The sequence below is a fragment of the Anabas testudineus genome, chromosome 7 (genome assembly GCF_900324465.2).
Source record: "Anabas testudineus chromosome 7, fAnaTes1.2, whole genome shotgun sequence".
In the NCBI taxonomy this organism is placed as follows: Eukaryota; Metazoa; Chordata; class Actinopteri; order Anabantiformes; family Anabantidae; genus Anabas; species Anabas testudineus.
Genome location: NC_046616.1, coordinates 11,329,104 through 11,355,064, shown reverse-complemented (window position 1 = coordinate 11,355,064; position 25,961 = coordinate 11,329,104). Strand labels below are relative to the sequence as shown.

At 41.8% G+C, this 25,961-nt stretch overlaps 1 protein-coding gene across 5 annotated transcripts in view; it reads left to right on the top strand.

Moving 5' to 3' along the window:
- samd11 (sterile alpha motif domain containing 11) overlaps positions 1-25,961 on the top strand; it is a 70,440-nt gene that overhangs the window by 35,064 nt on the left and 9,415 nt on the right. For all 5 annotated transcript variants that reach the window (XM_026367917.1, XM_026367914.1, XM_026367913.1 and 2 more), the window contains exons 3-7: positions 1,677-1,852; positions 9,716-9,825; positions 16,800-16,892; positions 20,084-20,248; positions 25,433-25,586. In XM_026367917.1, coding sequence (XP_026223702.1) covers positions 1,677-1,852; positions 9,716-9,825; positions 16,800-16,892; positions 20,084-20,248; positions 25,433-25,586 — 698 coding nt within the window. The remainder of the gene's footprint in view (positions 1-1,676; positions 1,853-9,715; positions 9,826-16,799; positions 16,893-20,083; positions 20,249-25,432; positions 25,587-25,961) is intronic.

Here is a 25,961-nt window from a genome sequence, read left to right as displayed (position 1 = left end):
TACAGTATGCTTTTTCTAATGATGTGGCGAGAGCAATAAGGATACTTGGCAATGGAGGATTTGTATTTTACAGATGTGTGTCTGACAGATGTAACTAAGGGTTACATCCATGGGCGGGTGTTGTTCTGTTTGATGTTCTGTTTGCCTCCTCTAATGCTTTGTTAGAGCTTCAGCATTAACATCCAGGCCTTGCGTCTAAGTATCAGCAGTATCAGAAAGTAATCAACTGTCCTCAAACGTTTGAGCAGAACTTGTAGAAAGCTTCCATGGGAAAGAAGAAAGAAGGAAGAACCTCTTTGTTGGCAAGGCACGAAAAAAGAGAGAAGGAAGAGAAATGTGCAGAACTCTGTGGCCTGCTCATCCTGGGGGAGGTTTTTCATCTTTCTCTGTCCCCCCCCAACTCTTTTTAATGTCTGCCATTTGAGAAACTCCAGAGGGTCTGCACCTGTTTGCCTTTTGGCTAGCAGCCCCCAAATCCCTCCTCCTGCCCCCGCCTGCCACTCATGTTGCCGCACCTCCTGGGATAGTAGGAGCGAGGGAAGGAGGGAGCAGAGAGGAGTGGTGGAGAACAGGATTGCGTGTGGTGGAAGGGATAGCTGGAGGGCTTAAAGGCGTCCGGGAGTAAGAGTAGAGATGTAGGCACAGAGAGAGAGAGAGAGAGAGAAGTATAGTTTCAAATCCAAATCCGTTCTCCCACACTGGACAGACCCTGCTTCTGTGGAGTTTTCTTTCATGTTTTGACTCACCACATTCTCTTTTATTTCTGTATTTTCTCATACTTTTTCTCTGCTCTCTCCTGTACAAACCCACATCCGCTCTCCTTCTGTTTGCTGTTAACTTTTCCCCTTAACTTGCTGTTCCCTTGCTCTTCTCCAGTTTCCTCCCCAAGCTCAGTCTCTTCTACTCTTTCCATCTCTCGCTGCTCCTGTCTCTACTCCTCTCTCCCCCCTCCTTCCGTCTTCTCTGTGATAGGACCGTGTTAATCTGCAGTGACCTCTTCAGGTCACATTAAAGGTCGCCAAGCTTCACTTCCTATTGCCCCAAGGGCCACAATCAACTTTTTATCCCTTCTTTTCTCTGCTTATTCCTGGTATCTTTGGAAAATGAAACCAATAATGTACCACTTTAGTTGTACCCCATCAGTTTGGTTTTAAAGTAGAAAATATTATAAAAGTGTTGCTGATTGGTGCTGAAACAACTTGTGCGAAAAAGAAGTTCTTTCAGTACTGCAGATATATGCTGTCAGAGAGTATTCAGTGATTTTCATGTCACTCTTGCATCATAATTTATTCAAGAGTAGATGCAACTTGGTATGTGGCTGGAGCCTGAGTGCCAGTCCTACACATTAGTCTTGGTCTTAGTTTGTTATTGTTGCTACTAAACTAGTTTTTGCTGAAAGATTGTGAATTATTTTAGCATTTGATTAATAAAATAATTTCATGCAGTGGCTTCTAACTATTTTTATGAGTCAGATGATCTGACACCAGATGTTAGATGTTAATAATTTTTTTTGGTGTTTAACCATGATTGTTGATTTATCCAATAAATCATTTAGCTCAAAAAAAGATAAACAAGACAGTTTTTTTCAGGGGACAGTACCCTGATTGCACCATGTTTATGTCTAGGATTAGTAAATCCTGTTCTTTAAGTGTCTTTTTTTGTGCCTTGTTGTGCAGAACCGGGGCCGCTTGGCTGAGAAACGCACTATCCCCCTCCCCCCCAATCGGGTTCCCAAGAAGGAGCTGGCCTCCATCTTCAGTAGTGACGACAGTGAAGGCAGCGAGCGGGCCAGTGGGGACAATGCCCACATCAAGCAGGAGGACGAGCTGCATTATAGTATCATGAGAAAGAGGTGAGGCTCCCACTGTGTAAAACCAGTGGAATTTTGATTCCATGTCCTTCTTATAAATATATATACTTTTATTAACTTACATTTTCTTTTTGTGTGAATGACATATATGTGTTGTATCCTTATTGTGCCTGAAAAAAATGCATTAAGTTTGGAAGTGAAATTAACAACATGTCATGCTAAACTCTAACGTGTCACTTTTGTTAAATAATTAACAGTGATAACTCACTTTTTTTAGTTTGTTCCTTGTTTGCTTCTCTTCATATTCTGTCTAAAAGCAGATGCATTTTTTAATGACACCTCAAATGTGTATGTACTGTAGTATTTTCATCAAAAGTGATTTTTAGGATAATTTAGAGTTGCTAAAGGCTAATTTTGAGACTATTAGACAAAGAGCTGTATTTCAAAAATACTTATGGCTTTTGCTTTTGAAGGACTAATGGAAGGATGTGCGCTTAGCTCTGAAAGTGTTAATTGGTTTGTTGCTTTGCATTTTGTTGCTGCTGCCAAGTTTCAGTGTATCTGTCTTGACTTGATTTTGAAAGACTGAGTCACCTGAGTCACCACTGTCTGCTTTTTACCATCCTGTGCTGTGCTTGGGAACAGTTTGATCCTAGTGTGTTTTATGGAGATGAAGACATGCACTATGTCTTCATGTAACATTATTGCACTTTTTCAGTTTAAGAACCTTTGAAATTATGAATTAACTATTCTATAACTAATCACTTTCATTTTGCATCTGTTCTTTCTTCTCAGTTATCACTTTGAAAGAATGTTGGAATGACATAAGTGAAAAACACACTTTAAGTAGCAGCAAATGCTAAAAACATTTCAGCAGTAGTAAATATACATGGTCTTTTGATTCTCACCTAATGAACATACAGTATTTTCATCCCTTCATCAACAGTAAAGGCAAACATAAACATAAATGTTTTGTTTCAATATTGTCTCGTCTTGTCTGTTATTATTTAAGAACTATTATTATAAAACAAAATAATATCACAAGTATCAAGAATTTCAACATTTTAGGAAATTTTATTGTTTTATTCATAAAATTAATCAGTAAATGGCTTACTAATTGTTAAAAGTGACATTTTCCACAATAATAGATGGAGAAGAGTGCTCGGAAGTTGCCATAAATATGAGCTACATGCACTAAAAGCCTGTTTCGATTCAAGTGAATAGTCTTGTTTACATATTTATACATGCAAACACAAATATTCAATGTTACAGTAAGTTCACCTCATTACGATAAATCAAATCGACTCAGAACACTGATTCATTGAGTCATACAAGCTCTCTACTTAAGAACAAAACTAAACTAAATTCAGAAAATTTAATTCTTTATCTGTTGCTTCACAGTTTGTACACGGAGGACCATGTGAATTGAGAGAAATAAAGAGATTTTTAATCTGAAACAAACATTACATCAGTCTGTGAATATTTGATATATACATACACAGATTTGTCTTATTCAGAAATCAGACAGGCTGTGGAAAGATATAAAGCAGAAGCTGTTCATTGATTAACCTCAGAAAGTCCCCAGCTGCATTATAAGCAGCTTGTGCAACCTCATTACCGGAGGGGATGTTTTTCATGTCTTGAGACTTGCGTGTGACATGGCGGACAGCACAGCAACCGTGAAGCTTTAAATGGATCCACTAACCTCATTTAAGAGGGCTTCCCCTCCCCCTGACACTTGTGCCGCTGGCGTGTTAAGATGATAATGAATTTAAAGAACACTTATGACTAATATTTCAGGCTTTTACCCTTTGAAAGGCGACGGACTCGCTGGAGCCACAGCTCCGGTCTGTCCTGGGCATCCATCTCAGCCCTGCTTTATTCCCCATTGTGGGTCTGGACGAACGGGATAATGGGATGTCCAATCACGGAAATGTGATTTCCATTGACCGCAGCTTCATAAGTGAGTCGTAGAAGGGTCTTGACAAATTGGATTTGGCCAATGGCTGTGAAAAATACAGGGCCTCCGTGTACATGTATGAGTGTATCTGTGCTGTCTCATCCACACATCATCAGGGCTGGCGGCAGCACCATGTCACACCCAACCTGCCTACTGTAACTGCCCTTTAATCTGCATAGGCACATTGAAGCAGCCTTTGTCAGTGTTACATGAAGAAGTACTTTAGAATTTATGCTCCACTCAGCACATAATTGAAAATGTTGAATTCCACTTTGTGTAACATTTCAGAGTAGATTGTTTAGTGTTGAAGTCTCCGGCTTTACAGACAACTAGTTTACTTGGTGCTTCATATATCTGTGCTTGTCTTGGTGTTACCTTGATAATAGTGCTGCAGATAATGTATCAGACTTTGATTAATTAACACTGATACATGGATTTCATTTTATGGACTAGATATTTGATGGCAGTAACTTGGGATTGTAGTGTCTTATTGAAGGGCAAAACAAAGCTCACCTTAGTGTTTGTTTTAGTTGGCTGTAGATAACAAGGCTTTGATTGAAAAGTGCTGACTGAGACTCTGTGTAATTACCCAGCAACCACTGTGGATTTTAAGTTACACCCACTGACATTTGCCTTACAGCCTGTGCCCTGTAGAGAGAAAAAAAATCCACCATACCCATTATTAGCCTTTACCAAAACAAAGACTGTTTCTCTGACAGATTTAACCATGCAGGCCATTTTATTCTTCACTACTTGCATATACAAATACATTTATTGCAGACTAAGTAGATTAAGTAGAAAGAGGCAGTCTGCTAGAACCCACCTGTTTTCATAAATGAGGGGGCCAAAACATTAGAAAGACCCTAATATAAAACCTATAGTAGAATTAGCACCTCTGTGGCAGTTTGAGCAGAAACTGAGAAATTATAACCTTGTAGAAGTAGAATTCAAGTAGAATTCACAGGAGAGCTGCTGTATTGGATTGCATTAGATTGTACAGGTGTTGTGTGTATATTTTTTTATAGGCCACATTCTAGTCTTGAACTGGTGTCTGCTTGTGATTTTTTTTTTTTTTTACTCCACTGAATGTTGTGATTCTGTGATAATGTCCTGTTGTGGGTTGATGCTAATAAAAGATGTTTATTAAAGTTGGATGCAAAGTCAACATTCATGGACTTGCACGCTTTTTTTTTTTGTTTGTTTTTTTAAGTTTCTCTCCCTCTGTTTCAAAGCATCTTATCACGGAGAAGTGTTTGTTAATGGGGATGCTGTACTTCTATACACCAACCATAGAGAAATATTCTCGTGCTGAATTAGCTACTGTATGTCTATTGCATTTGACATTATGTCCTCTAGCTTTATTGAACAACTGTGTCATTGCCGTATGCCAGTAAGGGGTCACGGACAGTGTGAAATTACTGGAAATGGCTCTCCCCTAAAGCACTAATTAGTGAGCTTCGAGGTTTTATAGCTTTCTAGAGGAGCTTTCCGCTTCAAGAATTTTTGGCTTGTTTACATGCGTTTACCATGGCAACAGAGTCACAGCAATTTAGTAGTTGATTGGGCGTTGGCTAACATCAAGACCTTCATTGTTTTCGCAAAGAACAGTATTTTGTCTTTTTTAGTCTTTTAACTTCCTCTCAAAAGACAAGATGGTCAACAGTGTTCCAGCTATTTAGTCTGAGATTTGGCGTTGACTTGTAGCATTAGATTCATCATTTTCACATGTAAAGAAACCAATGTTTTCTATCTAGTTTGTGCTGTCGTACAGTTTGTTCAAATCAGCTGGAGATAATAACAGCTTTGGCCTTTCACGCTGTATCTATACTACAACGGTGTACTGTTTAAAAGTTCAAAAGGATTACATCAGACACTCAATATAACAGATAAGTTTCTTTTTCAGTCTAAATATTCTCTGTAACTGATAAAGAATTTATTTCTGAATTAAAGAGAGAACAGAGAAATTAAAGATAGTAGCTCATAAAGTTTAAGCCTGAGGAAAAATGATCAGTAAATCCAGCAGCATGTGCAAGACTCAGTGCAGGAGAATCTAAATGAAACATGGTGGTGGACTTAACATATATTCTTTTTTTCATTGTACTTTTCTTTCCTCCCTTGGCTCCCTTATCGACCTCATGTCAGCCTGTACTGCAGAGGAACAACAAGGAGAAGTGAAGCCCAAGTGAAGCCAGGCTGCTCTTACTTATTTATGTATCTATTTCTAGATTTATTCATTACCCCCTGTGCTTGCAGGATTCCCATTTGTGGGTTGCCCTTCGATCCAGCTGTGAGCAGGATGATAATTGCGTTTCCGTTACTCACAGGAATCAGATAAAACATAAGAAATTTACAGTATATGGAACAGACTCATATTCCTGCTTTGTATTCTATAGGTAAAAATACTTGCATCATACTGTATATTTTTCTTTGGCAATATCTGACAAACTTTACCCATTCCCTCTTTTTCTTAGCATTTTGCCTAAGTCCATACCTTGCTATGATGGGGTTGTTGAATATTACATATTGCCTGGTAGTATTTGAATGTTGCTGTGGGCCACCTGTGCAGATTGGAGTGTGATGTGTATTCAGGTTGCCTTGAGAGCAGAGCTGTGTAAGCTACACAGTAAGCCTGCAAGCACCAGATGTTACACAGCGACCTCGCTCTCTTTTCTTCCCTCTCTTTCTCTCTCTCTCTCCCACTCTCCTGTTCCATGCCTCCACCTTCACATCCCTGCTGACTGTCTGTCAGCACTTTCCCAGTGGTGGTGTGAGACATGGCGTCAGGGTGCCTGGGCTGCCAGCTTGTGCCAGCTCACACTGTGACCTCCAGCCCTGCCACCTCAGCTCCACGTGCCAATGCCACAGCAGGCCACTACTGGGCATTTATACTGAGTTGACTCGCTGTGCCAGGAGAATAATCTTTTCATGTTGTTTGAACAATTTTGAATGCTAAAGCCTATTGTAATAGGCTTTACTATAAAATTAAAAATGAGCACAGCCTTTTCATCACAACAGAAATGGCTCAAGCAAATGATCTGGCATAAAAAATTCATAATCTTTTACAGGAATACTGGCCAATTAATATCAATTTCATTTAATTTTGTATTGAACAATTAGTAAACCTTTCAATTACTGTAGTTTTTTAAATTGATTCGAAGCTTATTAGTAGTAATAAAGTAGTAGGGGACTAAGTGGAAAAAGACACAAGCTGTATAAATTATGACTAGTTGTCACCTGAAATCTGTCAGGAGGTATGAGAAGGTTTCAGTATCAAAACATTTTTGTTTTCTTAATTTATCAAATATTTCTTCACCCAGTAAAATATTCTTTAGACAATACTTGCGCTTTCGGTAAATATCTTAATTTACCACAGAGCCACTGATAAATTTAGCATATTTTGACATTTAATGGTAAAAAAAAGTCTTGACATGATCAGTACAGGAACTCGGGAATTGTATAGGCACCAACTCAGAAATTTCCAATTGATACCCATCCTTAGCAGGAATTTAATTATTTTATTAGAGATTGTGATATCATCTCAGTAATGCTGGACACTAGTAGTATCCATGACAGTCTTTAAGTATTAACAAATATTATCCCAATGTCTGGGTCAGTATGTCTGTCCTGTGGCCGGGGATGAAGGGGTGGTATTGACCAGTTTAGGGATGAGCTGTGGATGAGATGATTGTCTCCGGCATGCACCTGGGTGATAAGAAGGCGGCTCATGTCCTTCTGAGCTGTCAGGCTCAACAGCTACAATATAACCCCCCTCCATCCTTTCGTAGGCTCCGTCCTTCCCACATCACCCTGGCCTTAGGAGCTCCTTAGGGAGCGCTGACTCAGGTGACTGGGTTTTAAACACCGTCCCCACCCCCCTCTCCATCTTCCAGAGCTTGAGTATGACCTTGCCTCCACCAACATAAAGAGAGGGGGAGGAGGAGGGGGTTGAGGGAGGGCAGAGGTGGGTGAGGATAGGGCTAGGCCCTCATTAGCCCAAGCTGGGGCAGGACAGATCAGGAAAAGTGCACTAATTACCCCGCTAACAATGTCCTTGCCATTCGTGGCTTAGAGTGGCTGCATTGCCATGGGATAATAACCCCATCACCTCTCTGAGAAGTTCAGGATGGCATTATTATGATCACTTTAAATAATGGGCAGAGTGTGGTGTTCTAATCGAGCTAGGTGATTGATGGATTTGGCAGCAGTTTCTCACAGTAAGTGTACTGCAGTGTGTCTGATGTGTGGTTTGTTGGAGTCACTGGTTGATGCAGATACATTATTATATGACTTCAGGCACAATTCAAAAACCTTTCCTGGATCTCATTTTCTGTTTGAAGCAAACTATTGGGCTCTCAGATTCAGATAGCTACTAATTTTAGCAAGTTAAACTCTAAAAAAGAAGTCTATCATTAGTCTAAAAAGTTTGCAGTCACAGTCCAATCAAGCGTCTACTTGCTTAGCAACTGGTGGTGACTGTTTTGTCTGAAACTGTTGTTTGAGTCATTGGTTCTCTGTGACTGAAAGGTGACTGGTGAAGCCAGCACGGCCAGCATTAGGCTGGCCTGTGCTCCCCTTCATCTTTTCTGTTAGCGTGTGGAAAACAGCTTGGCGACTGACAGCCTGACATTACAGCAGGAGCCTGTAATCATGGGACTGTAAAAACCCAAATCCAGCAGCCACAAACAGTGTGGCCTCGTCATAGTGGTGGCAGCTAAGAACCATTCACCGCTTCTGTCCCCTAAACTGTGCTTGCCGTGTCATACCAGACCCCCTTCATGGATGATTCTGCTTTCAATAAAGTTGCCAGTTAAACATATAAATAAAATTCCTGCTGACACAAGTAGATGCTGATATCATCAAACTGGCATGTCTAAATACTGCATGTTTAATGTTTTTGTTTTTCTGGGCAAACTGATGGTGTACATGGTCTTTACTCTTCTTTGCTTTGGAACACTCCATGTCATAGTCATTTAACAGTTAATGATATTTAGAGCATAAACTATAAAATATTCAACCCTGTGTCTCTCTTACCACACAATGTGCTTGCCATTACACTGTGACTATACTCGTACTGCATGGCTGTTGTGCTCCCCTCAAACACTAAGCACCTATTTCCCATCATTATGGCATTTAATGCGATCAGGATGGTAATCAGATTGCCAATGAAATACCTCTATGACACAGTTGTCTTGGTCCACTGTTGTGGGGAGGTTAGAAAGGCGGCTGGTAGAGCATTTGGAAGGGCGGAGGAGCTACATCCAGATCTAGGCATAATCTTTAAACCCTCCTCCTGCTCCTCCTTGGGATGCTGAAGGGCAGGACAGGGAGACCCTTGTGGGCAGCTCTGTGTTAAAGGACCACCTGTTGAAGTATAGATATGACAGACAAGACAAGAAAATTTGAATGTTTTTATTTTCTTATTGCTAGTGTCATGTACTGCAGATGATGTTGTTTTATAAATATTATATTCCACAACCCGTTCAAGATTTGATTGATATGTTGTTTTATCTTAAATATTCATCATCTGTCTTTTAACATTATTTAATTAGCATGTTCCTCAAAAACAGCTGTAATTGGCTGCAATTTAGAAAAGCCATAATCGAGTTATAAGCAGCTAAACTACTTACGAGTTGCGAATATGGTTGTTAATACATCTTAGGGTGGAAGATGAGCAGGGATGAGACTGAAAAGTGCTGGATGCAGTAGTCTGTCAGAGTGTATTACACACCTCAGAGCTAAAAGCTAGTTGACAGGACAGCCACTTGTAGCTGCTGAGTCTTTGTGGAGGTATGCATTTCAGAGAGGGCAGGTCTGTCTTCATAGAGGATTTGGTAAGTAGTGTGTGAAATAGTACGGATTTAGGTATCGTAGCTTTGTCACATTGGCTTGTGTTTTGTGTTTGGGACAGGTTTTAAATGTGTTTATCATCTGTGTGTGTGTTACAGTCGTGACAGTGACCTTTCTACAATCATCTCCAACCTTCACCACACCAGACAGCACGGCATGCCTGAGGGCCAGCCAGCCTCTGACCGCAACACCAGTACTGGACACACAGGTAAGACCCTCAGTCAGATGTGTGTGAGATCGTCTCAAAAGTTTGACAATTTTTGTGTTTACAGTAGTGGCAAAGTATACAATGTCTTCTTTCTTTGTCTTTTCTTTCTTCTTTCTTATGCTCCTTCTTTACACCAACGCTGATAATAAATCTGCCTTTACATCTCCTGTAACGTATGTAAATGTTCCATTACCCATTTAATTTACTCTAATTTGTGTGATTGGGGGAATTTACCATAAGCTTATTACTCGTTCCTGAAGGTCGCTCTCAAGTTGATTACTTAATGGTCTTCCCACATTCTCTGCTGCACTCCAGGATTTTTGTTAAACCCCCTGTTTTAAATTACCTCTGAATAAATAGCTTTGTTTGCCATTAATCCAGTTTCATGTGAGCAGAGGAACCATGGTGTTTGTGCGCTAAGCTAAGAGCTTTCTTACATCTTACAGACAGAACACAGACAGCATTTAATCACAACTATTTGTCAAGTAGCCTATATGAGGATATTCTACAGCCATCAAAGACATATGGTTTAACATATGGTAAACAGTCTCTGTGCATATCAGCATTCAGCGATCAACTTACTTTAGAGGACGTTTATGCCACACTGGGCTAGTTTTACCCATTTTTAATACATTTGTGCAGTTTACTATATCCCAACAAAGTAAGACTGACAGAAACAAGACTACACTAGCAAAGCTTTACAATCAACCCAAGACAGACATTTCATGTTATAATTTTATTAAACTGTGAATTTACAGTATCTTTCAGTATTGTTTCAGGTTAAAACAAAGTGCTTCTTTGTAAATGCACTCCACACTAGACGTTTTTTGTAATATCTGTGCTGACTTTGGCATACAAGAAACTTAGGTACTGATCCTCACAGTCTAAAACAAATACATTTAACCCTAAATAAAGAATTTGTTGCTTTTTATCAGTGAAGACCATACCTTTTGCCCACCATTGCCCGGTATTCGACCCTATCCCTTCTTATCCCATTAACACAGTAAGTGGCACAATCATCCCAGACCAACACCTCTATACCCGCTCTCTGTGTGCACATCTCCTCTGTCTGCCAGATTAATTGTCCATACGGTGCCTGTGATATCAGGCAGGGTGGGAGGAAGGTGCAGGGGATTAGACTGCTCAACAGCCACCCCAGTCGGTGTCTTAGACTGTAGTTTGGGACAGATTTCCACCCAAATACCAGCCTAATCATCTGCTAAACATAATGGAGACATGAGAGCCCTAAGTAGTTGTCTTAATGGAAGAAGACAAGAGGGAATGGTGGTGTTTGGGGGATGATGATTGGGGGGATGGGGGGTGAACACAGTGTGGGCTACGCCAGAGGGGTCCAAGACCCTAAAATCTGTCCGTTTGAGCGTTAAAGGGAGATTTAACAGGCTGCCTAAGCGGCTCACTCCGTGTCTGTAAACAAGTCCAATCCGATCAGCCACTGGCTCTAATTCGGTCTGCTAGTGAAATTAGATGCACACACATTCACAAATACACAATTACACAAAAAATTACAAGTAGCTATACAGATGTGTGCCCACACAAACTCAATACAAGTTCAGATTTGCATCCAAATACATAGGTGGGTGTAATGTCTATTAAGTTTTAGAGCAGGGGATTATTTGACTTACAGCAGAGATGGATGAGATGGTAAATGTAGCTTGCTGTCTATGGTATTGTGTTTACTCTGTTCTGCCAGTTGAATCTCCCAATGAACTGTGGAGGGAGAAAATTAGAGAGACGGGGAGTAAGACAGGAAGGAAATTAAGAAAAAGGAAAAATTTGCAACTGAGAGACACAGAGATGCAGAGATGAGAGAAACATTTGGAAATACAGGAAAGAGAGATGAATGAGTGTGGTGTTGGTATCGGGGGAGGACAGGCGGCAGCTATGGCGGCGTACAGCTAAATGTGTTTGTGTGTGTATGTGAGTGTGTGTGTGTGTGGGACATGAGGAAAGGGGAGCAGGCTTGCTGGGTCGTCTCTGCGCCGGAGTGGGCCGTTAATTAAATCTGAGGGACAGACAGGAGGGCTGCCTCCCTCCTTCTGTCTTCTTCATTCCTCCTTCCGTCCCTCATTCGCTCTCTCACTCTCCTGCCACTGGCTATTCGGAGGCTCTGTGAGAGGTGGAGAAGAAGGGTGGGGGGAGCAGGGGCGCCGACGCTGAGAGTCTGGCTGCCTGTGGAGACTGTAAACCGTGGCTCTGCGGTCAGACTGGAGCCTCAAACAGGCAGATAAGGTGTTTTTGGACCGCCAATCTCTCTCTCCTCTGCTCTCTGCACTCAGACTCCCAGAGGCAGTTACAGCCTGTCGCTGTGTGTGGTTGGGGGTTGTAGCAGTGGTTTGGGGCTTGAGCGCATTCGTGTGTGTGTGTGTGTTTGTGCACCTTTGCGTGTGTGGTTTTAAATGCCTGGTTTTAGATGTTTGCTTGCGTGTGAATCTGCAGCCCAGAGAGTTTGTGTAAGATTTTGTTTTTCAAACTGATTGTGAGGATTACTTCAAAAGTATTACCACCTAGTTATTACATGATTAGCATAGAAAGGAAATTCTAAACAAAAGTAAACACTTCAGGATTTTGATATTAGCTCTGTTATACTGAAGCAAAAAGGGAAATGTAGATTGCAAATATTTAAAAAACATCCCACTGCTCAAAAGGGATTTAATTGTATTGTCAGAATGAGTTCTTGGGGTTTTAGTGTATAAAAACATGCTTACGCTTTGTCTGTCAATAGATGAAATTCACAGATGACAAAAAGAAAATAAAAATTTTCTGCCATTCAAGGCAATTAAAAGAAACTAAACAAAAGTTTCAACCCAGAAAGTTCTTGCTCGTGTGTTATATGTGACAGCTTTAGTGGCTTTTTTTTCCACTAGAGATTTTGTGTGTTGGCTGTTTTTTTGCATTTAATTTCACAAAGGTCACTTAATATTAACAACTGCCAGCTCTTTTTTGTCTCCTCACGTTTTAATTTATTTTTTTTACTGATTGGTTAAACTAGTTATGTCTTTTATTTCTGATGAAATACGAGACTCAAATAGAATCACATGTCCCTCAGCACTGTTACATTTTCAGCTCTGACATTAGTGATCTGATAAAAATTGTGTTACTTGTATTACTGTGTACACTTTGTGTTACTTGTACACTTTGATTATACAGTGTATACATAGAATTTCAGGACAATTTCTAAGGCTGTCTAGCATATTACTGGTGTCCATTTCACTAAAATTTGATTATGCTTTTAAAACTTTAATTGCCTTTAATTACTTGTTTTGATAGGAATATTAATGTGCATACTCTGGCATGAACAGTTGCCTAGCAACAGCCAGTGTAGCCCGCTGAACGCAGACTTGACAGACTGAAAGATATGACGAGAAAAGATTTCATTAAGGAATGGCAGAAGACACTAGATGATTAAAGAAAGAAGTTTGGTTATTCGGAATTTCCTTATTGGAAATTAAAGATTTCTTTGTGTGATGCAAATCTTGTTCAGGCTAGAAATACCTGTCTGCTCTGAGAGGTTTCTATCTACTTATTTTCTTATAATATTTTTTTATAAACACTTCAACTAAATTGTTTTATGTTTTATAAGATATTCATCCCATTACCATTAAAATAAAGTAAAAAGTATTTTTTCTTTTTGTCTAGTAAGTATCATAATATCGACTATCCTACTGTTACTACTAATGGAAACTTGTCACCACCTGTGCACCCAGCTGTACCTAACAGAAGCATTTAGAACAACAAAAACAAAAGCTTGCATGAGCAGCATGCAGGTTTTATTTTCAGTGTTACATAAGTATACTGCATTGCAAAAGGGACTTGGGACATGTCTCATATTTTCACTTTAAGCTCACATATGCAATATTTTAGTCATATATTGTACCCTCCAACCTACTCTTCCCATGGCTTTACTTCTTCTTTAACTGTGTTTTTCTCGTCATCTTTCTTAATTTGTCCCTCCCTGCTAGGAAGAAAGAACAAGACAAACTATGGAGCAGTGTTACCCTCTGTGTACATTTGTACGTGTTAGCAGTGGTGCATCCTTTCCTCAGCTTAAACAGAAGCACCCCTCTCCCCATCTCCATCACCCACCCTCATTCCACCCCCATCCTCCTCTCTCTCTCCTAGCTGCATCGGCCCGTAAGCCAATCAATGGCAGGGCTTTCAGGGCCGGCGGAGGCCCCGGTGCACGGAGGGGGGATCAATAAGTTATTAGCACCATTCTGTCAGCTGTAATGTGGAGATTGATCGGGAGGCTGCGGCTGGCGGCCCACCCCATGTCCCCGTCTGTCACTACCCCCCTCTCTCCGCCCAATCTCCCCCCCCCCCCCAGCCTGATAAAGATGACAGATTAACAGAGTAAGAGAGGAATTAAGGAGTCTGGCTGTCTGGGCTGTCACCACACTCCATGGGATGGAGAGAGGTGGAAGAGAGGAAATCGGAGAGAAAGAGGAATGCTCCCTCTGCCTGATGGTTCACTCTGATGGTATCACATGAAGGAGAAGTGGTTTAGGTCCTGCTGTTTTCTTTTTCTCTGTCTGTTCCTCTGTTCTTATCCCTCTTTTCTCTCTGGGAGGAAGGGCACATAGTGAAGAGGTTAACTAGCAACAAGGAGCCGAGCTTGAATATGGTGTGTTTAGTTTGACGACTTAAAAAAGTTAGTGTGGACGGAGTTTTCCAGATATGACAAAAGAAAGGAAATATTATAGCTGTTGATGCTGTTTGCACTTCATTCTTGCACTCTTTTGGCAGTTATAATAACAGCCTTAAGCTAAAAATGAACTTCTGGTCCCATAACTGCTAATTCCTCAGCAATATTAACAAACAGGTGATAGGGAAAAGCCTGGTTAGCAAACTTGACTGTAATCAGTGTTAGTAGGAGTAAAAGGGTTAGCATAGATGCTAGTTGAGCTCAGGGTTTGGCATTAAAAGGGAGCGCCGGTGCTCTAAGAAGCCCCATTTAATTGGCTTTAAAAGCTTTCCACCCTCAAATCTCTGGCCCTCAGGCACTTGCTCGGGAGACGCAGTGTCTTGAGTTAGGTCGGCTCAAGAGACGACTCAAGTGTGTGCGTTTGATCATGAGTGGCTCTGGGTGTGGGTTTAAGCATGTGTGTGTGTGTGTGTGTGTGTGTGTGTTTGGTAGAAGATGGGGTTTAGCTAATGGGGTTTCTTTCTCGCTTTGTTAATATTCCACTAATAGGATAGATGGAGACCTTTAGTTTTGCTTTTTGAAAGGACCGGTGAAAGAAGTGTACTGAGCATGATTTAAAAATGAGAAGAAAAACAGAATGAGTGATCATAAAGGAGATGAGAGAAAAAGTAGAAATTGTGAAAGACTATAAATGTGTGTGCTTGTGTGTGTGTGTGCGTGCACTTGTCCATTAGTGTTCCCCTTTCCCCACTGTCTCTTTAGGGTGGTACAGGGAGTGGATCTCCTCAGGACCTGAGAGGCAACATCAAACAGTGGATCATTAGTGAACCTCCTCCCACTCCCTCTCTCTCCCTTTCTTGTTTGCTGACTTGCCCTCTCATCAACACCAGGGCTCCTTGAGCAGACCAACAAAATCCTCCCATCTAAATCATTTCCCTCCCTGTGTATCTGTGTCTTGTAATAGACAAGAGAGCACATATGTTTGATAATAGGTTAAGAATTAAAGGTCAGATTCCACTTTGTTGAAGATGGAAATGACCACATTTTTTTTATTTTTACCCTCTGTTCATTGTTTCTCCATACTGTTTACACATGCTGTGCAAATGATGAAAAATTGCTTTGTTGAAAAAGGAACCATTCTCCTTGAGGGAGAAAAAAGCAGTCCCCCCATCCCTAAAAATACTCACAGAGAAGTGAGAGAGAAAGCAAGAAAAAAAAAGAGAAAGAAAGGAAGCAGTTGCTGCTGTGGCTTGGCTGTCTGTGATGAGGAAGAAACTGAGTTAGAGAAAAGGCAGCGGTGCATGCGATAGAAATAGAGAGAGAAAGAAAGACAGAGGGAGAGAGAGAGCAATGACAAACGACTTTTCCCTTCCTGTGGGTGCTGTGTGCGATGTGCTCTGCATCCCCTCCTTCTCTGATTAGGGCCGTATTGATTTGAGGTGTGTTAGTGGGGGGTGGAGGTGGGAGGATAGGGTGGGAAGGAAGAGCAGGATGAGAGGGAAGGAAAGGAAGAGGAGGAGGCAGTAGGGGGTGCTGTAATTGTACACTAGATGCTCCACTTTGGTGGCAGGGGAGAAGGTAGGGGAGAACAGGGAGAAAGAGGATGAGGATGAGGAGGCATGGAGAGTGTTAATGGGAGGAGAGAGAAGTCCTGATGGGAGGAGGGTTCAAACACACCTAGAGGAAAAGAGAGAGAAGCCAACAGATGGACAAAGGAGACAGAAAGATCAGAAGTGTATTTATGAAGGGAGAAATAAGAGAGGGAAGTAGCTGTCGTGGAGGTACAAACACTAAAAATATACACATGACATGGACATAATGTAGACTGAGAGCAGGCTCCCGTTAGTTCAGAGACTTTTGTGGCAACATCTGGAAACAGAGAAGAGAATAGAGAGAAAGAGAGAGAGGAAGGACAGTGATAACACTTGCGGACAGATTGGCGGAAAGAGATGTTGGAGGAGGCACAGAGAGACAGAGCCATCCTCCCTCCCTCAAATAGACAAAGATGCGCACATGTGAATGAGCTGGGCAGATCTGTCATTCATGGAGGTGCAGCCCCCCCTCATCTCTGACAGAACAGGCACATCTCCAGAAGCTCATCACTTGCATCACTCCGTTTCTCTCTCTTTCTCTACCTATCCTCTTTTATTCCTTTTTGGCTCCTTTTCACTCGCTCTCTTTTAACTCTATTTCCAAAGCAGCCAGCATGTATGCAGGTAGACGCAGAGTAGAAATCGCAACCTTTACTTTGGTCTTTATTTATTGACTACTGTTGATGTCTTTGTGTGTGTGTGTGTGTGTGTATTTACAGATGATCTTCTAAGCAAGAAAAGAAGTTTCTCACCCAACAACATCAGTGATTGCCCCTCTGACAGCAAGAAGTCCCGTAGCGTATCCCCCAAAGGTAAGACAGGCAGTGCATTTGCATGCTGGGACATTACACATGTTGTTTGGGCTTGCATTATCTGAAAGGAAATGAGTGAAGATTCTATGAAAGAAGACAGGATGGCTGATTGTTTAAGTGGATGAGGAAGGATCAAAGCTGCAGAGTGAAGAAGAGGAAGAAATGAGGCGTATTGATTTAGCTGCTGGTGGTCAGCATGTTAGGGTTAGTGATGGGAATAAACACAAACACAGACACACAACCACACACACACACACAGAAACACATTGCCATACACGTGCAAAAACAGACTCCTTTTCTCACATAATTGAAGACACACTTCCAGGCCATCTCTCTATTAACTCATTCCTCCCTCTTGTGCCTTCACAGTTGGATATAGACATTCATAGAGTTAGAGGAAGTGAGTAAAAGGTCAGTAAACCTAAATTACCAAAGCATAGTATTTTCTCTCCAACCACTAATGATATGGAGCCACTAAGATGGTTTTAGTATTATCTGATGAGCTTTGTCTTTAAAATTCTGCTACCACCCCAATAATAATGATTTTTGTAGAAATTGGGATATTGGTTATAGTGAGATGTAGAAAACACTCGCTAGGCAGTGTCTTAATTATTCATGTAAATTTTTAGCAGAGGTAGCACCAATGAAAACAGATTTGAGTGAACTGACCGTTGAACAGGATATGGATGGCTGATATATCAGGTTTACAGACACGCAACATTTACAGTATAGAATCTAAATAATATGTCAGATGTTATCCCCTTTAGTTTATTGGTTGACTTATAGCATGCACACTTCATTGCTACATTTTAATTAGCTCTTTATTTGATATAAAATCATATAAATGAGTCTTGACAAGGTGCACACATTGGGAAGTCAATGATGCCCGCCTGTAACACTGCTATCAGGTCACTAACCTGTATTATTCATATCTCCCTCATGTGGTGTGTAACCAGGCACCCGGCATGGAGCCGGCATGTCCATGGGGCCTGTCTCTCTGAGCTCCTGAAGAAGACTTACTGACTGATGCATTATACAGCAGAAAAAACCAAAGGCAGCTCACTACACACCTAGCCTTGTCTCTGCAGACACACAGTTCAGGACCACATGCAAGCTAAACAACATCCACAGCACACACACGTATGACAATAGCTCTAATTATCTCACACATTAATAAAATCTTGTTTTCTAATGGTTTGTAAAATAAAATTAGATGCAGAAGCGTGTTTGTGTAAGAGCATTTGGAGGTCAGATTGAATTGTGTAGAGCACAGCGTGAACTCTGAGTTGACTTTTGCCCTCTGGGTGACCTTTGATCGACAGCAGCCCTGCCTGGAGCCTCCTACTTGTTGTCTGTTTAGAGAAGCACTCGTTCCTGGCCATGACTGTCTTACTTAGACAAATTCCAGCTTCTGAAAGATACATGGCTGTTTGCGTCTGTGTGTAACTATTTGCACATAGTTTGTGTACTCAGGTTTGGCTTCTTTTAAGGCAAATGGGGCTTGTGTATTTTTATTTTGACTTTGTGTTCTTGTGATTTTCAGAGAGAGAGTATGTTTGGCAATGTTTGACCCCTGCAGAGGCCTTATATATACTCTTTGTTTGCTGTGTTTTTGCACAAGGGAAACAAAGTGTTGGTGTGTGCAGCCTGCTGTCCAGAGAAGTGTATTTAAGCTATATCAGAACACTGCTAATCCTGTGTCTTAACCTTGGGCTCTGTCCACACCCAAATCCTGAATCTACACCTATGTGTAGTTTGTTATCTATGCATGTTACATCGTCTTGCCCCCGGGTTTGGCAACAAACTATCAATTAATGACTAAGGCAGGTGGAGAAATAGATTCAGAGCAAGACTGAGAGGGTAGTGTATGGATGGAGCTAGAGTGATTGGATGCTGCTGTGTAAATGATGTCTGTTTTTTTTTTTTTTTTTTTAGTTGCAAAGTCGGCACCCCCTGCTGTGTTTAGAGAGTGAGAAAACTTTAGACAGGCATAGACTAGTTGTGCGCACAGAAAAACACACACCTTGGTGGATTAGTTGAAGCTTGGCGGTGGAGACAGAGATGTTTGCGTGCCCCCCGTCACACCACCTCCGCTCCTCAGCACAACTCCTGTTCGCCTGCCCGGGGCCAGGCTCAGGTTTCAATAAGAAGGAGGGTGGTAAAAATAACCCCTGCTCTCCTCTCCTGCTCCCTCCTCCTCCTTATCTCTTTCTCCCTCTTCAAACTCCCTAACCACCTCCCCGATCCCCCCCACCACCCTTACCTTAGATCATGTTACCATTGACAGATAGAGGGAGGAGGGAGGTCAGAGAAAGAGATTAAGTGTGGGGACTGACAGCTCGATAGACCTCATAGACCACATTGTCTTCACAACACCTTAAACACAGCACAGCAGTGCTGCATGCATGTATCCACACACACACTGATAGAAGCTGATGATTTTTCTTTTTCGTTTTGTAGTCAGCATTAGGCATTGGGAAAAATATAGCATTTGAAAATAACCCTACTTACAGCGTAACCTTTCACCCTATGCCACTGTATGTGAATGCTACTGTGCATTCTGTCAAAGATACAGTGAGTTCATGCTAGGGTCAGTCTCACACCATTAAGAATGCATTGGAGTATGTGTATAGTTTAATCTGAAGAGGCTTCCAGTCTGTCATTCAAGAAGTGCTCTCTTATTAATTAATAATCTGTGTACAAGCATTTCTTCCGGCTGACATTTGAAGGCTGTATGTCAGAGAGAGAAGTAATCAGCAATATGCATCTTGGAAGGTGTATGAAATTAATTATTTGTTTTGGGTTTACTGCATTTTCATTGCCAGTGGGTCTTGATGTACTGTACACTCCCACTGCTCAAGATTGAACATTTTAGTGATTCCCTGAACTATGAAATTTGGGTGTTGAAAATCTGTGACCTCTGGCTGCCATTTGAAGCCCCTAGTGGTTTAAACTTGAGCATGTGCTTGAGGCAAATTCCTCACAACCATGACATGACAGGGAGACTGTGGACTTGGATGAATACATAAGTTGATTTATTTATTCATATGTTAAAAAGACAGTTTGGTGTACAACATTAGATTTATAGCCTAAGAGAGTATTAGGGCATACTGTCTTAACTTGGTATTTATCTTCTAATGAGTTGAATACTGACAGTCACTGACTGTGAGGTTTCTCACCCTTCTCTTCAGAAAACTCACAGAGCCCAGTGGTGGAGGCAGGCGGCAGCCACGGCCACATGAGCCCTGAGGAGCACTACAGGCGCATGATGTCAGCGCTCAGCGAGCAAGGATCGTTTGAGGAGCAGCAGCAACGCCTCTACCAACTGGCAAGCAGCATGGGTCTACCAGGCCATGGTGAGTCCGCAGGCTCTGTATTTGAATGTGTATGTGCGTGTGGACATCATCATTCCTACTGCGATTATGCTGGTTTTCACATTTCTGCAGTATGCTCCGATTTGCCTTGTTGCTCCGTATCTACCTGACTGCACAGTTGATTTTTGAATTCTGCTTAGCATTTTCTACACTACCAGGAAAAACTGACTCATGAAAGAAATAGAAAATACTTTTTCTTTAATTTTTCCTTATTTTGAAGTAAAGAGTAAGGAACCTTAGAGTGAGTTTGAAGTAACTTGAGATTTACTTCAAACTAGAAGTTTCCTTTGGAAGCACTTCACCAGCTTCTTAAAAAAAAAGACCTCTTCCATCACCTGTCACCAAGTCACTGAAATTCAGTGCTACTTTGTAACCCCAGAGTGTAGCACTGTGTTCGGAGTACCATGTTAAGGTGTGTGGCTCAGTGCTGCCATTGTAAAACCCCAGCCATGGAGATGGCTGACATTTCTATTTGCTGTGCTTGCCCACCTGGTCTCAAAGTGTCACTCTGGGTGATTTCTGATCAGTAGGGCTCTCTGTTGTTAACAACACCCAAAAGTCTTCACATGCATCAATGCCACGATTGATCCAGGAGCTCTCATTGGCTGCCTGCCAACCCACTAAATCTACCTACACCCACAAAATCACCAGTGTGTCCCAGTTTTTCTACAGGCACATAGAATTTAATGGTTTTAGCTTGAGAGCTAAAACCATACAATTGTGGTTTGATAGGAAAAAAAGAAAATGAGAAATGTTGCCTCATTTGGATTTTATCAGTTGGCTTTATAATCATTTCCATGCGCCTGCCATTAAATTTTAACAATTTTCTCACATTTGTATAGAATGTAACATTAGGTCGTACCAGTCTTTATGAGCTCTTTCACAGTAGCATAAATCCAATCAATGCCCTGGCCGAAATGTGGCTTGAGCTACCCTTATTTTTATTTGATTAGTAATGATTTTTAATTGCTTGCTGCAAATCTAGGGGGCGAAGCTTATAAATGCTTTAATTGCCTTTTCCTTGTGTCTTAGAGGAGTTAAAAGCAAAATGCAGGGTATTGTGGGGATTTTATTGCCCAGGGTGCAGTCTGATTGCTGGCTTCCTTTCCCAGAAGCCATGCTGGTATGATGCAGACGTTCTGGCGCAATACAGACATACTTACTCCCTTTCTTCACTTCCTCATTCCAAATCGTTTGATAGTTTCCACACTATCTTTTATTCTTCACACATGGATTCTTCTTCCAAGCTGCACTTAAAAGCTTTCTATTTGCAGAAGAAGCAGAGGCAGATGTAAAGAGACACCTGCAATAGGTGTAAAAATATAATCTGAGGCGAGAAATGGTCAAAGGAAATGAGGAAAGTACAGAGACGAGGGAAGAGTGAATAAACTTCTCCTGGAAAAGGAAATAAAAAAAAATGCATATATAAGTTTACATTTTATCAGTGATGCTCATGTCACACACTTAATTACAACTACCTTTTAAAATGTTGTAGTTAGATTTTATTATAACAACATATGCTTGGTCCTCTAAGCAGGTGATGAGCCATGAGCATCACAGACTTGGACGGTCCCCGACAGCCAAGCCTTTGGTGTTGCGAATTTCTTTTCCGTTACACTGGGCAAATTCTGTTTACAAGTTTATGCATAAAATTTTATAACACTACTTCTACACATCTTGCCTTTTTCTAGTAAACAGTTAGAGCTTACTAAGTAACTGACACTGTGAACAAACAGTTTAAGAGGAGGGATGATGAGGAATGGCTGTTTGGTCTTTTGAGAGCCTAATACAAATCACTTGAGCAAGAGACCCTTGACATTGACCTGCTCCAATGGGGCCTATGTGACCCTCTCCTCTCTCCCCCTGGGTCACCACCACCACCATCCTTCCTATACATCTTACTCTGAAGCACTGCTTTTATACCCCTTCCTCTCTCCCTCCTATTTCTTCTTCTTACCCCTCTTCCAACTCTCCCTTTAGCCTTGGTCCCCACAGAGCATCCTTTCATGTGTTTGAAGTGTAGGGCACAGAAAATAAAAGTGTGTGTGTGCGTGAAATAGATGGGGGTGAGGAGGAACTCTATGTGCATGTGTGTGAATGTGTAGGTGCAAGGTGTTGTTGAGAGGCTCTCACTGGACCTGATGGGCAAAAGAAGAGTTGGAAAAGGAGGGGCTGAAATTGGAGGTGGAGGGATGGCAGGGTTGTAGAAATGGCCAGGAGGGCTTTCCTTCCCTCTTCATATGATGAAAGGAGAGGGAGAGAAAAGAAAAAGAGGTGGGGGTAGACATCCAGATGAAAGTAAAGAGAGGGGTGGAATGGAAAGGGCGTTCTGTTTTGTCTCCTGCAGTTTAGTCTGATTTGAAACATGGAGCTCGGCACAACCACATCATCTCTTTATCATCATCCCAAAATGCTAGAAAACTCTAGCACATGATTACCTAAAGTACAGACCGTCAAATACATTTAGTGCAACAAACATGCCTCAAATTTACTGCTGGCTAAACCCATGATACTGGTTGAATACCTCTTTCTGAAAAGATTCTTAATTTTCTGGTGTATGGTGCACTTCAGTGGATGGATGTCGGCTTTTGTGGACCTGCCAGTCTACCAAATCCATCATGAGGCCGTCCAAGCTGTATCAGCACAGCGCTCGTCTGCATTCTCACGACGAGGAAAACCCAGCTTAACCGAGGGGATTTAGGCCCAACTCCAGGAATGATGGCAGGGAGAAAAATGGGATTGCACAAAAGAGGGATAAGCTGGATGGGTCCAAGTGGTAAACTGGGACCTCCCAAAATAACTCAGCAAAGGAAGAGATGTGTGTCAGTCTGTGTGTTTGTGTGTCCTCAATTAGGAGTCTAATTTGCAGTCAGATGGTCTCTCCCCTTGTGTTACAGCAGCTGCAAAATGAAGAGTTTTAGAGGATAAAATTCTGAATCTGAGTACCTACTCAGTACACACACAAACACAGTGGGAGAGCCCCAGGTGACCTTGCTCCTCTCAATTCACATGAAAGAGAATTAGAGAGAGGGGGAGAGAGAGAGCAGTGTGAACCCAGAGTCGGAGTGAAACTTAACAAACATAAAGAATAAAAAGAGTGGAAAAAGTGGAGAAACTGAAAAAAATCAACATAAATTTACAATTATACAGCTTGTATCATGGAGCTAATCAGGGTCATAACTACCATTTACACATTTTACGGGTTTGTAGGTTTGGTTAAAATATCTTAATTTGATGATGGTTTAAGGCTAGGCTGAAAAATGCTGAGGTAATCTTCTTCTAGCAGCAAAACAGCCTCAGAGGATGATGCTACCACCACCAAGCTTAACAGCTGGTACAGTTTTCCTGGGGTTGAATGCATCACCTTTACTCCTCCAGACATACCACTGCTCTCTGTGACTAAACCATTCAGTATTTGGTAATGCAAAGTAACTGCATTACAAAGTGGATCTGGAGCTTGACTCAATTAAAGTCTGAAACTGAAAGTCAGTCTTTACCTTTTGTCAGATTTTGGTTCAGTATAGTCGGTATATCTCAGGCTCTGCTGCATTGAATTTGACGAGTCTTTATAAAATCTGTCTTGGGGAAGTCTTTATGGAAGTGCAACAATAAATCGCTGGAGTGACCCTTTTGCTGAACCAGTCATACAAAATAATTGGTGAGGTGGGATTGTGACCACAGTAAACTCAAAGAGGTCAACTCTTCCAACCTGTCACCCCTGCACCATGTATACAAGTGCACAACAGACTGTGTGTGTTTGTGTGCTTGCTTTGGGGTTCCAGTTCCCTCTGATCCCTCCTTATCTCTCCACCGCCCTTACCCACACAGAGACACACACACATACACACACACCCTTGTCTGCCGCCAGCCAAGTCCCCTGTGGCCTGGCGCAGCAAACAGATCGATACACCGGAGCTAGGCCGCATTAATATCTGTCGCTTCATCCTCCCCACCCCGGCGCCCGCTCAACTGCTTCAGCACACACATTTACACACAGCACACACAGAAACACACAGTCAGGCACATACCCGCAAGCACCTAAATCACACAGATACACACAAACACACATCACACCCGTACCAGCGGCGGAAATGGCCCCTAGCTCCCGAGGGATCTGTCTAATTAAAAAAGAGGGGAGGAAGAGGAGGGAGGAGGCGGATAAGAGCAGAGAGAGAGGATAGATTGAGGCAGGGAGAGAGAGGGAGGAGACAAAGAGGGAGAGGAGCGAGAGCAGGATGGATTTTTCTCTCATTAGAAGCCATGTCTCCTGGTGTGGCCTGGCCTGGCTGATAATGATGAGGCCTCTTCTCCTATGAGGGTGAGAGAGAACCAGGGTTGCTGGGAGAGGGAGAGAGGGGATGAGCTTAGAAAGAGATGGAATGAGGCGAGTGGTAGAGGGCGGAAGGTGGAAAGAAGAGGGCAGGCAGAGATGGAGGGAGAAGGTGTGATGATGGCAGTGGAGGAGGTGGTGAGGGGTAAAATTGGTCTGCACCTGATGTGTTAAGTTGCTTTTTGCTCGTTCATACAAAAAAAACAACAACAACATACTAACCATTATTTGTTTTGAAAACATTAACGCACACACCATAATTTTTCATGCCATTCTTCTAGCCTTTTTATTTCTATGTTTTCACCTCTTTATTTACTCACATTTGCTGGAAACTGGAGAGCTCAGTTCGAAAGCGTCATAGATGGATTTGAACACTATTTGCTAATTTCATACACCTCTGCCAAAATATCTGTGTGTGTTACAGGCTCATGTGTCTGTACACATGTATACAATTAGAAGATGGGAATTTGAAAATACATGACAGTCATGGTCAGTAATAATGAATAGAATAAGCTGAGCTTAAAAATTAGTTATTGGGTATTTTATGAGCTGTCTCAAAGACGGTTAATGTTGACACACACAATACAAACCAACTATTTCGAAATTGAAACGCGTTGTTCTGTTGAGATATTCAGACTAAAAATGTTTCTTTAATATGTTAGCATAGACATGAGGAGCAGGATGTTAAATTTGTCTCTATTCTCCCTCTCTCCTGCATCTCCTCTGTCTTGTTTTTCTTCATTGCTTAATCCTTCATCGTGTTTGTCATGTCAACTCTATCCACTCAACGTTCTCCACTATGTTTTCCCTGTTTTGTCCCTTTTCTCTGTATTCAGACATGCTGCGTGCTCGCCAGGAGGCATTGGCTGCAGCAGTGAGGAATCCAGCGACCCTAGAAGCGCACCTGCCCTCAGCAGGCAGCTCCTCTTCATCCAGCCAGAGACGCAAACAGGGTCTGCCACAGCACCGGGATGCACATTACACTGACAGGTAAGAAACAGATGCAGACATACACTCATTTGATACCCATACCTCAGTGTCAGCTTTGCCATAGCTAGCTACCACACATACATCTACTGCAGAGGAGGCCTCAGTTGATGGGAACATGTAAATGCAGCAAATACTATGAGGAAATGTTCACGTTTGTCAAAAAATAATATCACTTTCCAGTTTGCATCACTACATCACTGCTCTTTCTTTTGCATTCTTCCACCCATTCCTACAATAATCAGCAAAATCTGATTCCCTTTTTGTGTTTGTGTGTGAATTATGTGCATCTCCACATACACGGTTAAACTGAGGATCCAATAACCTCTTGGCTACCACTGTGGAGCTGCACGCCTGCATCCCCGGCTCTTCCTCCCT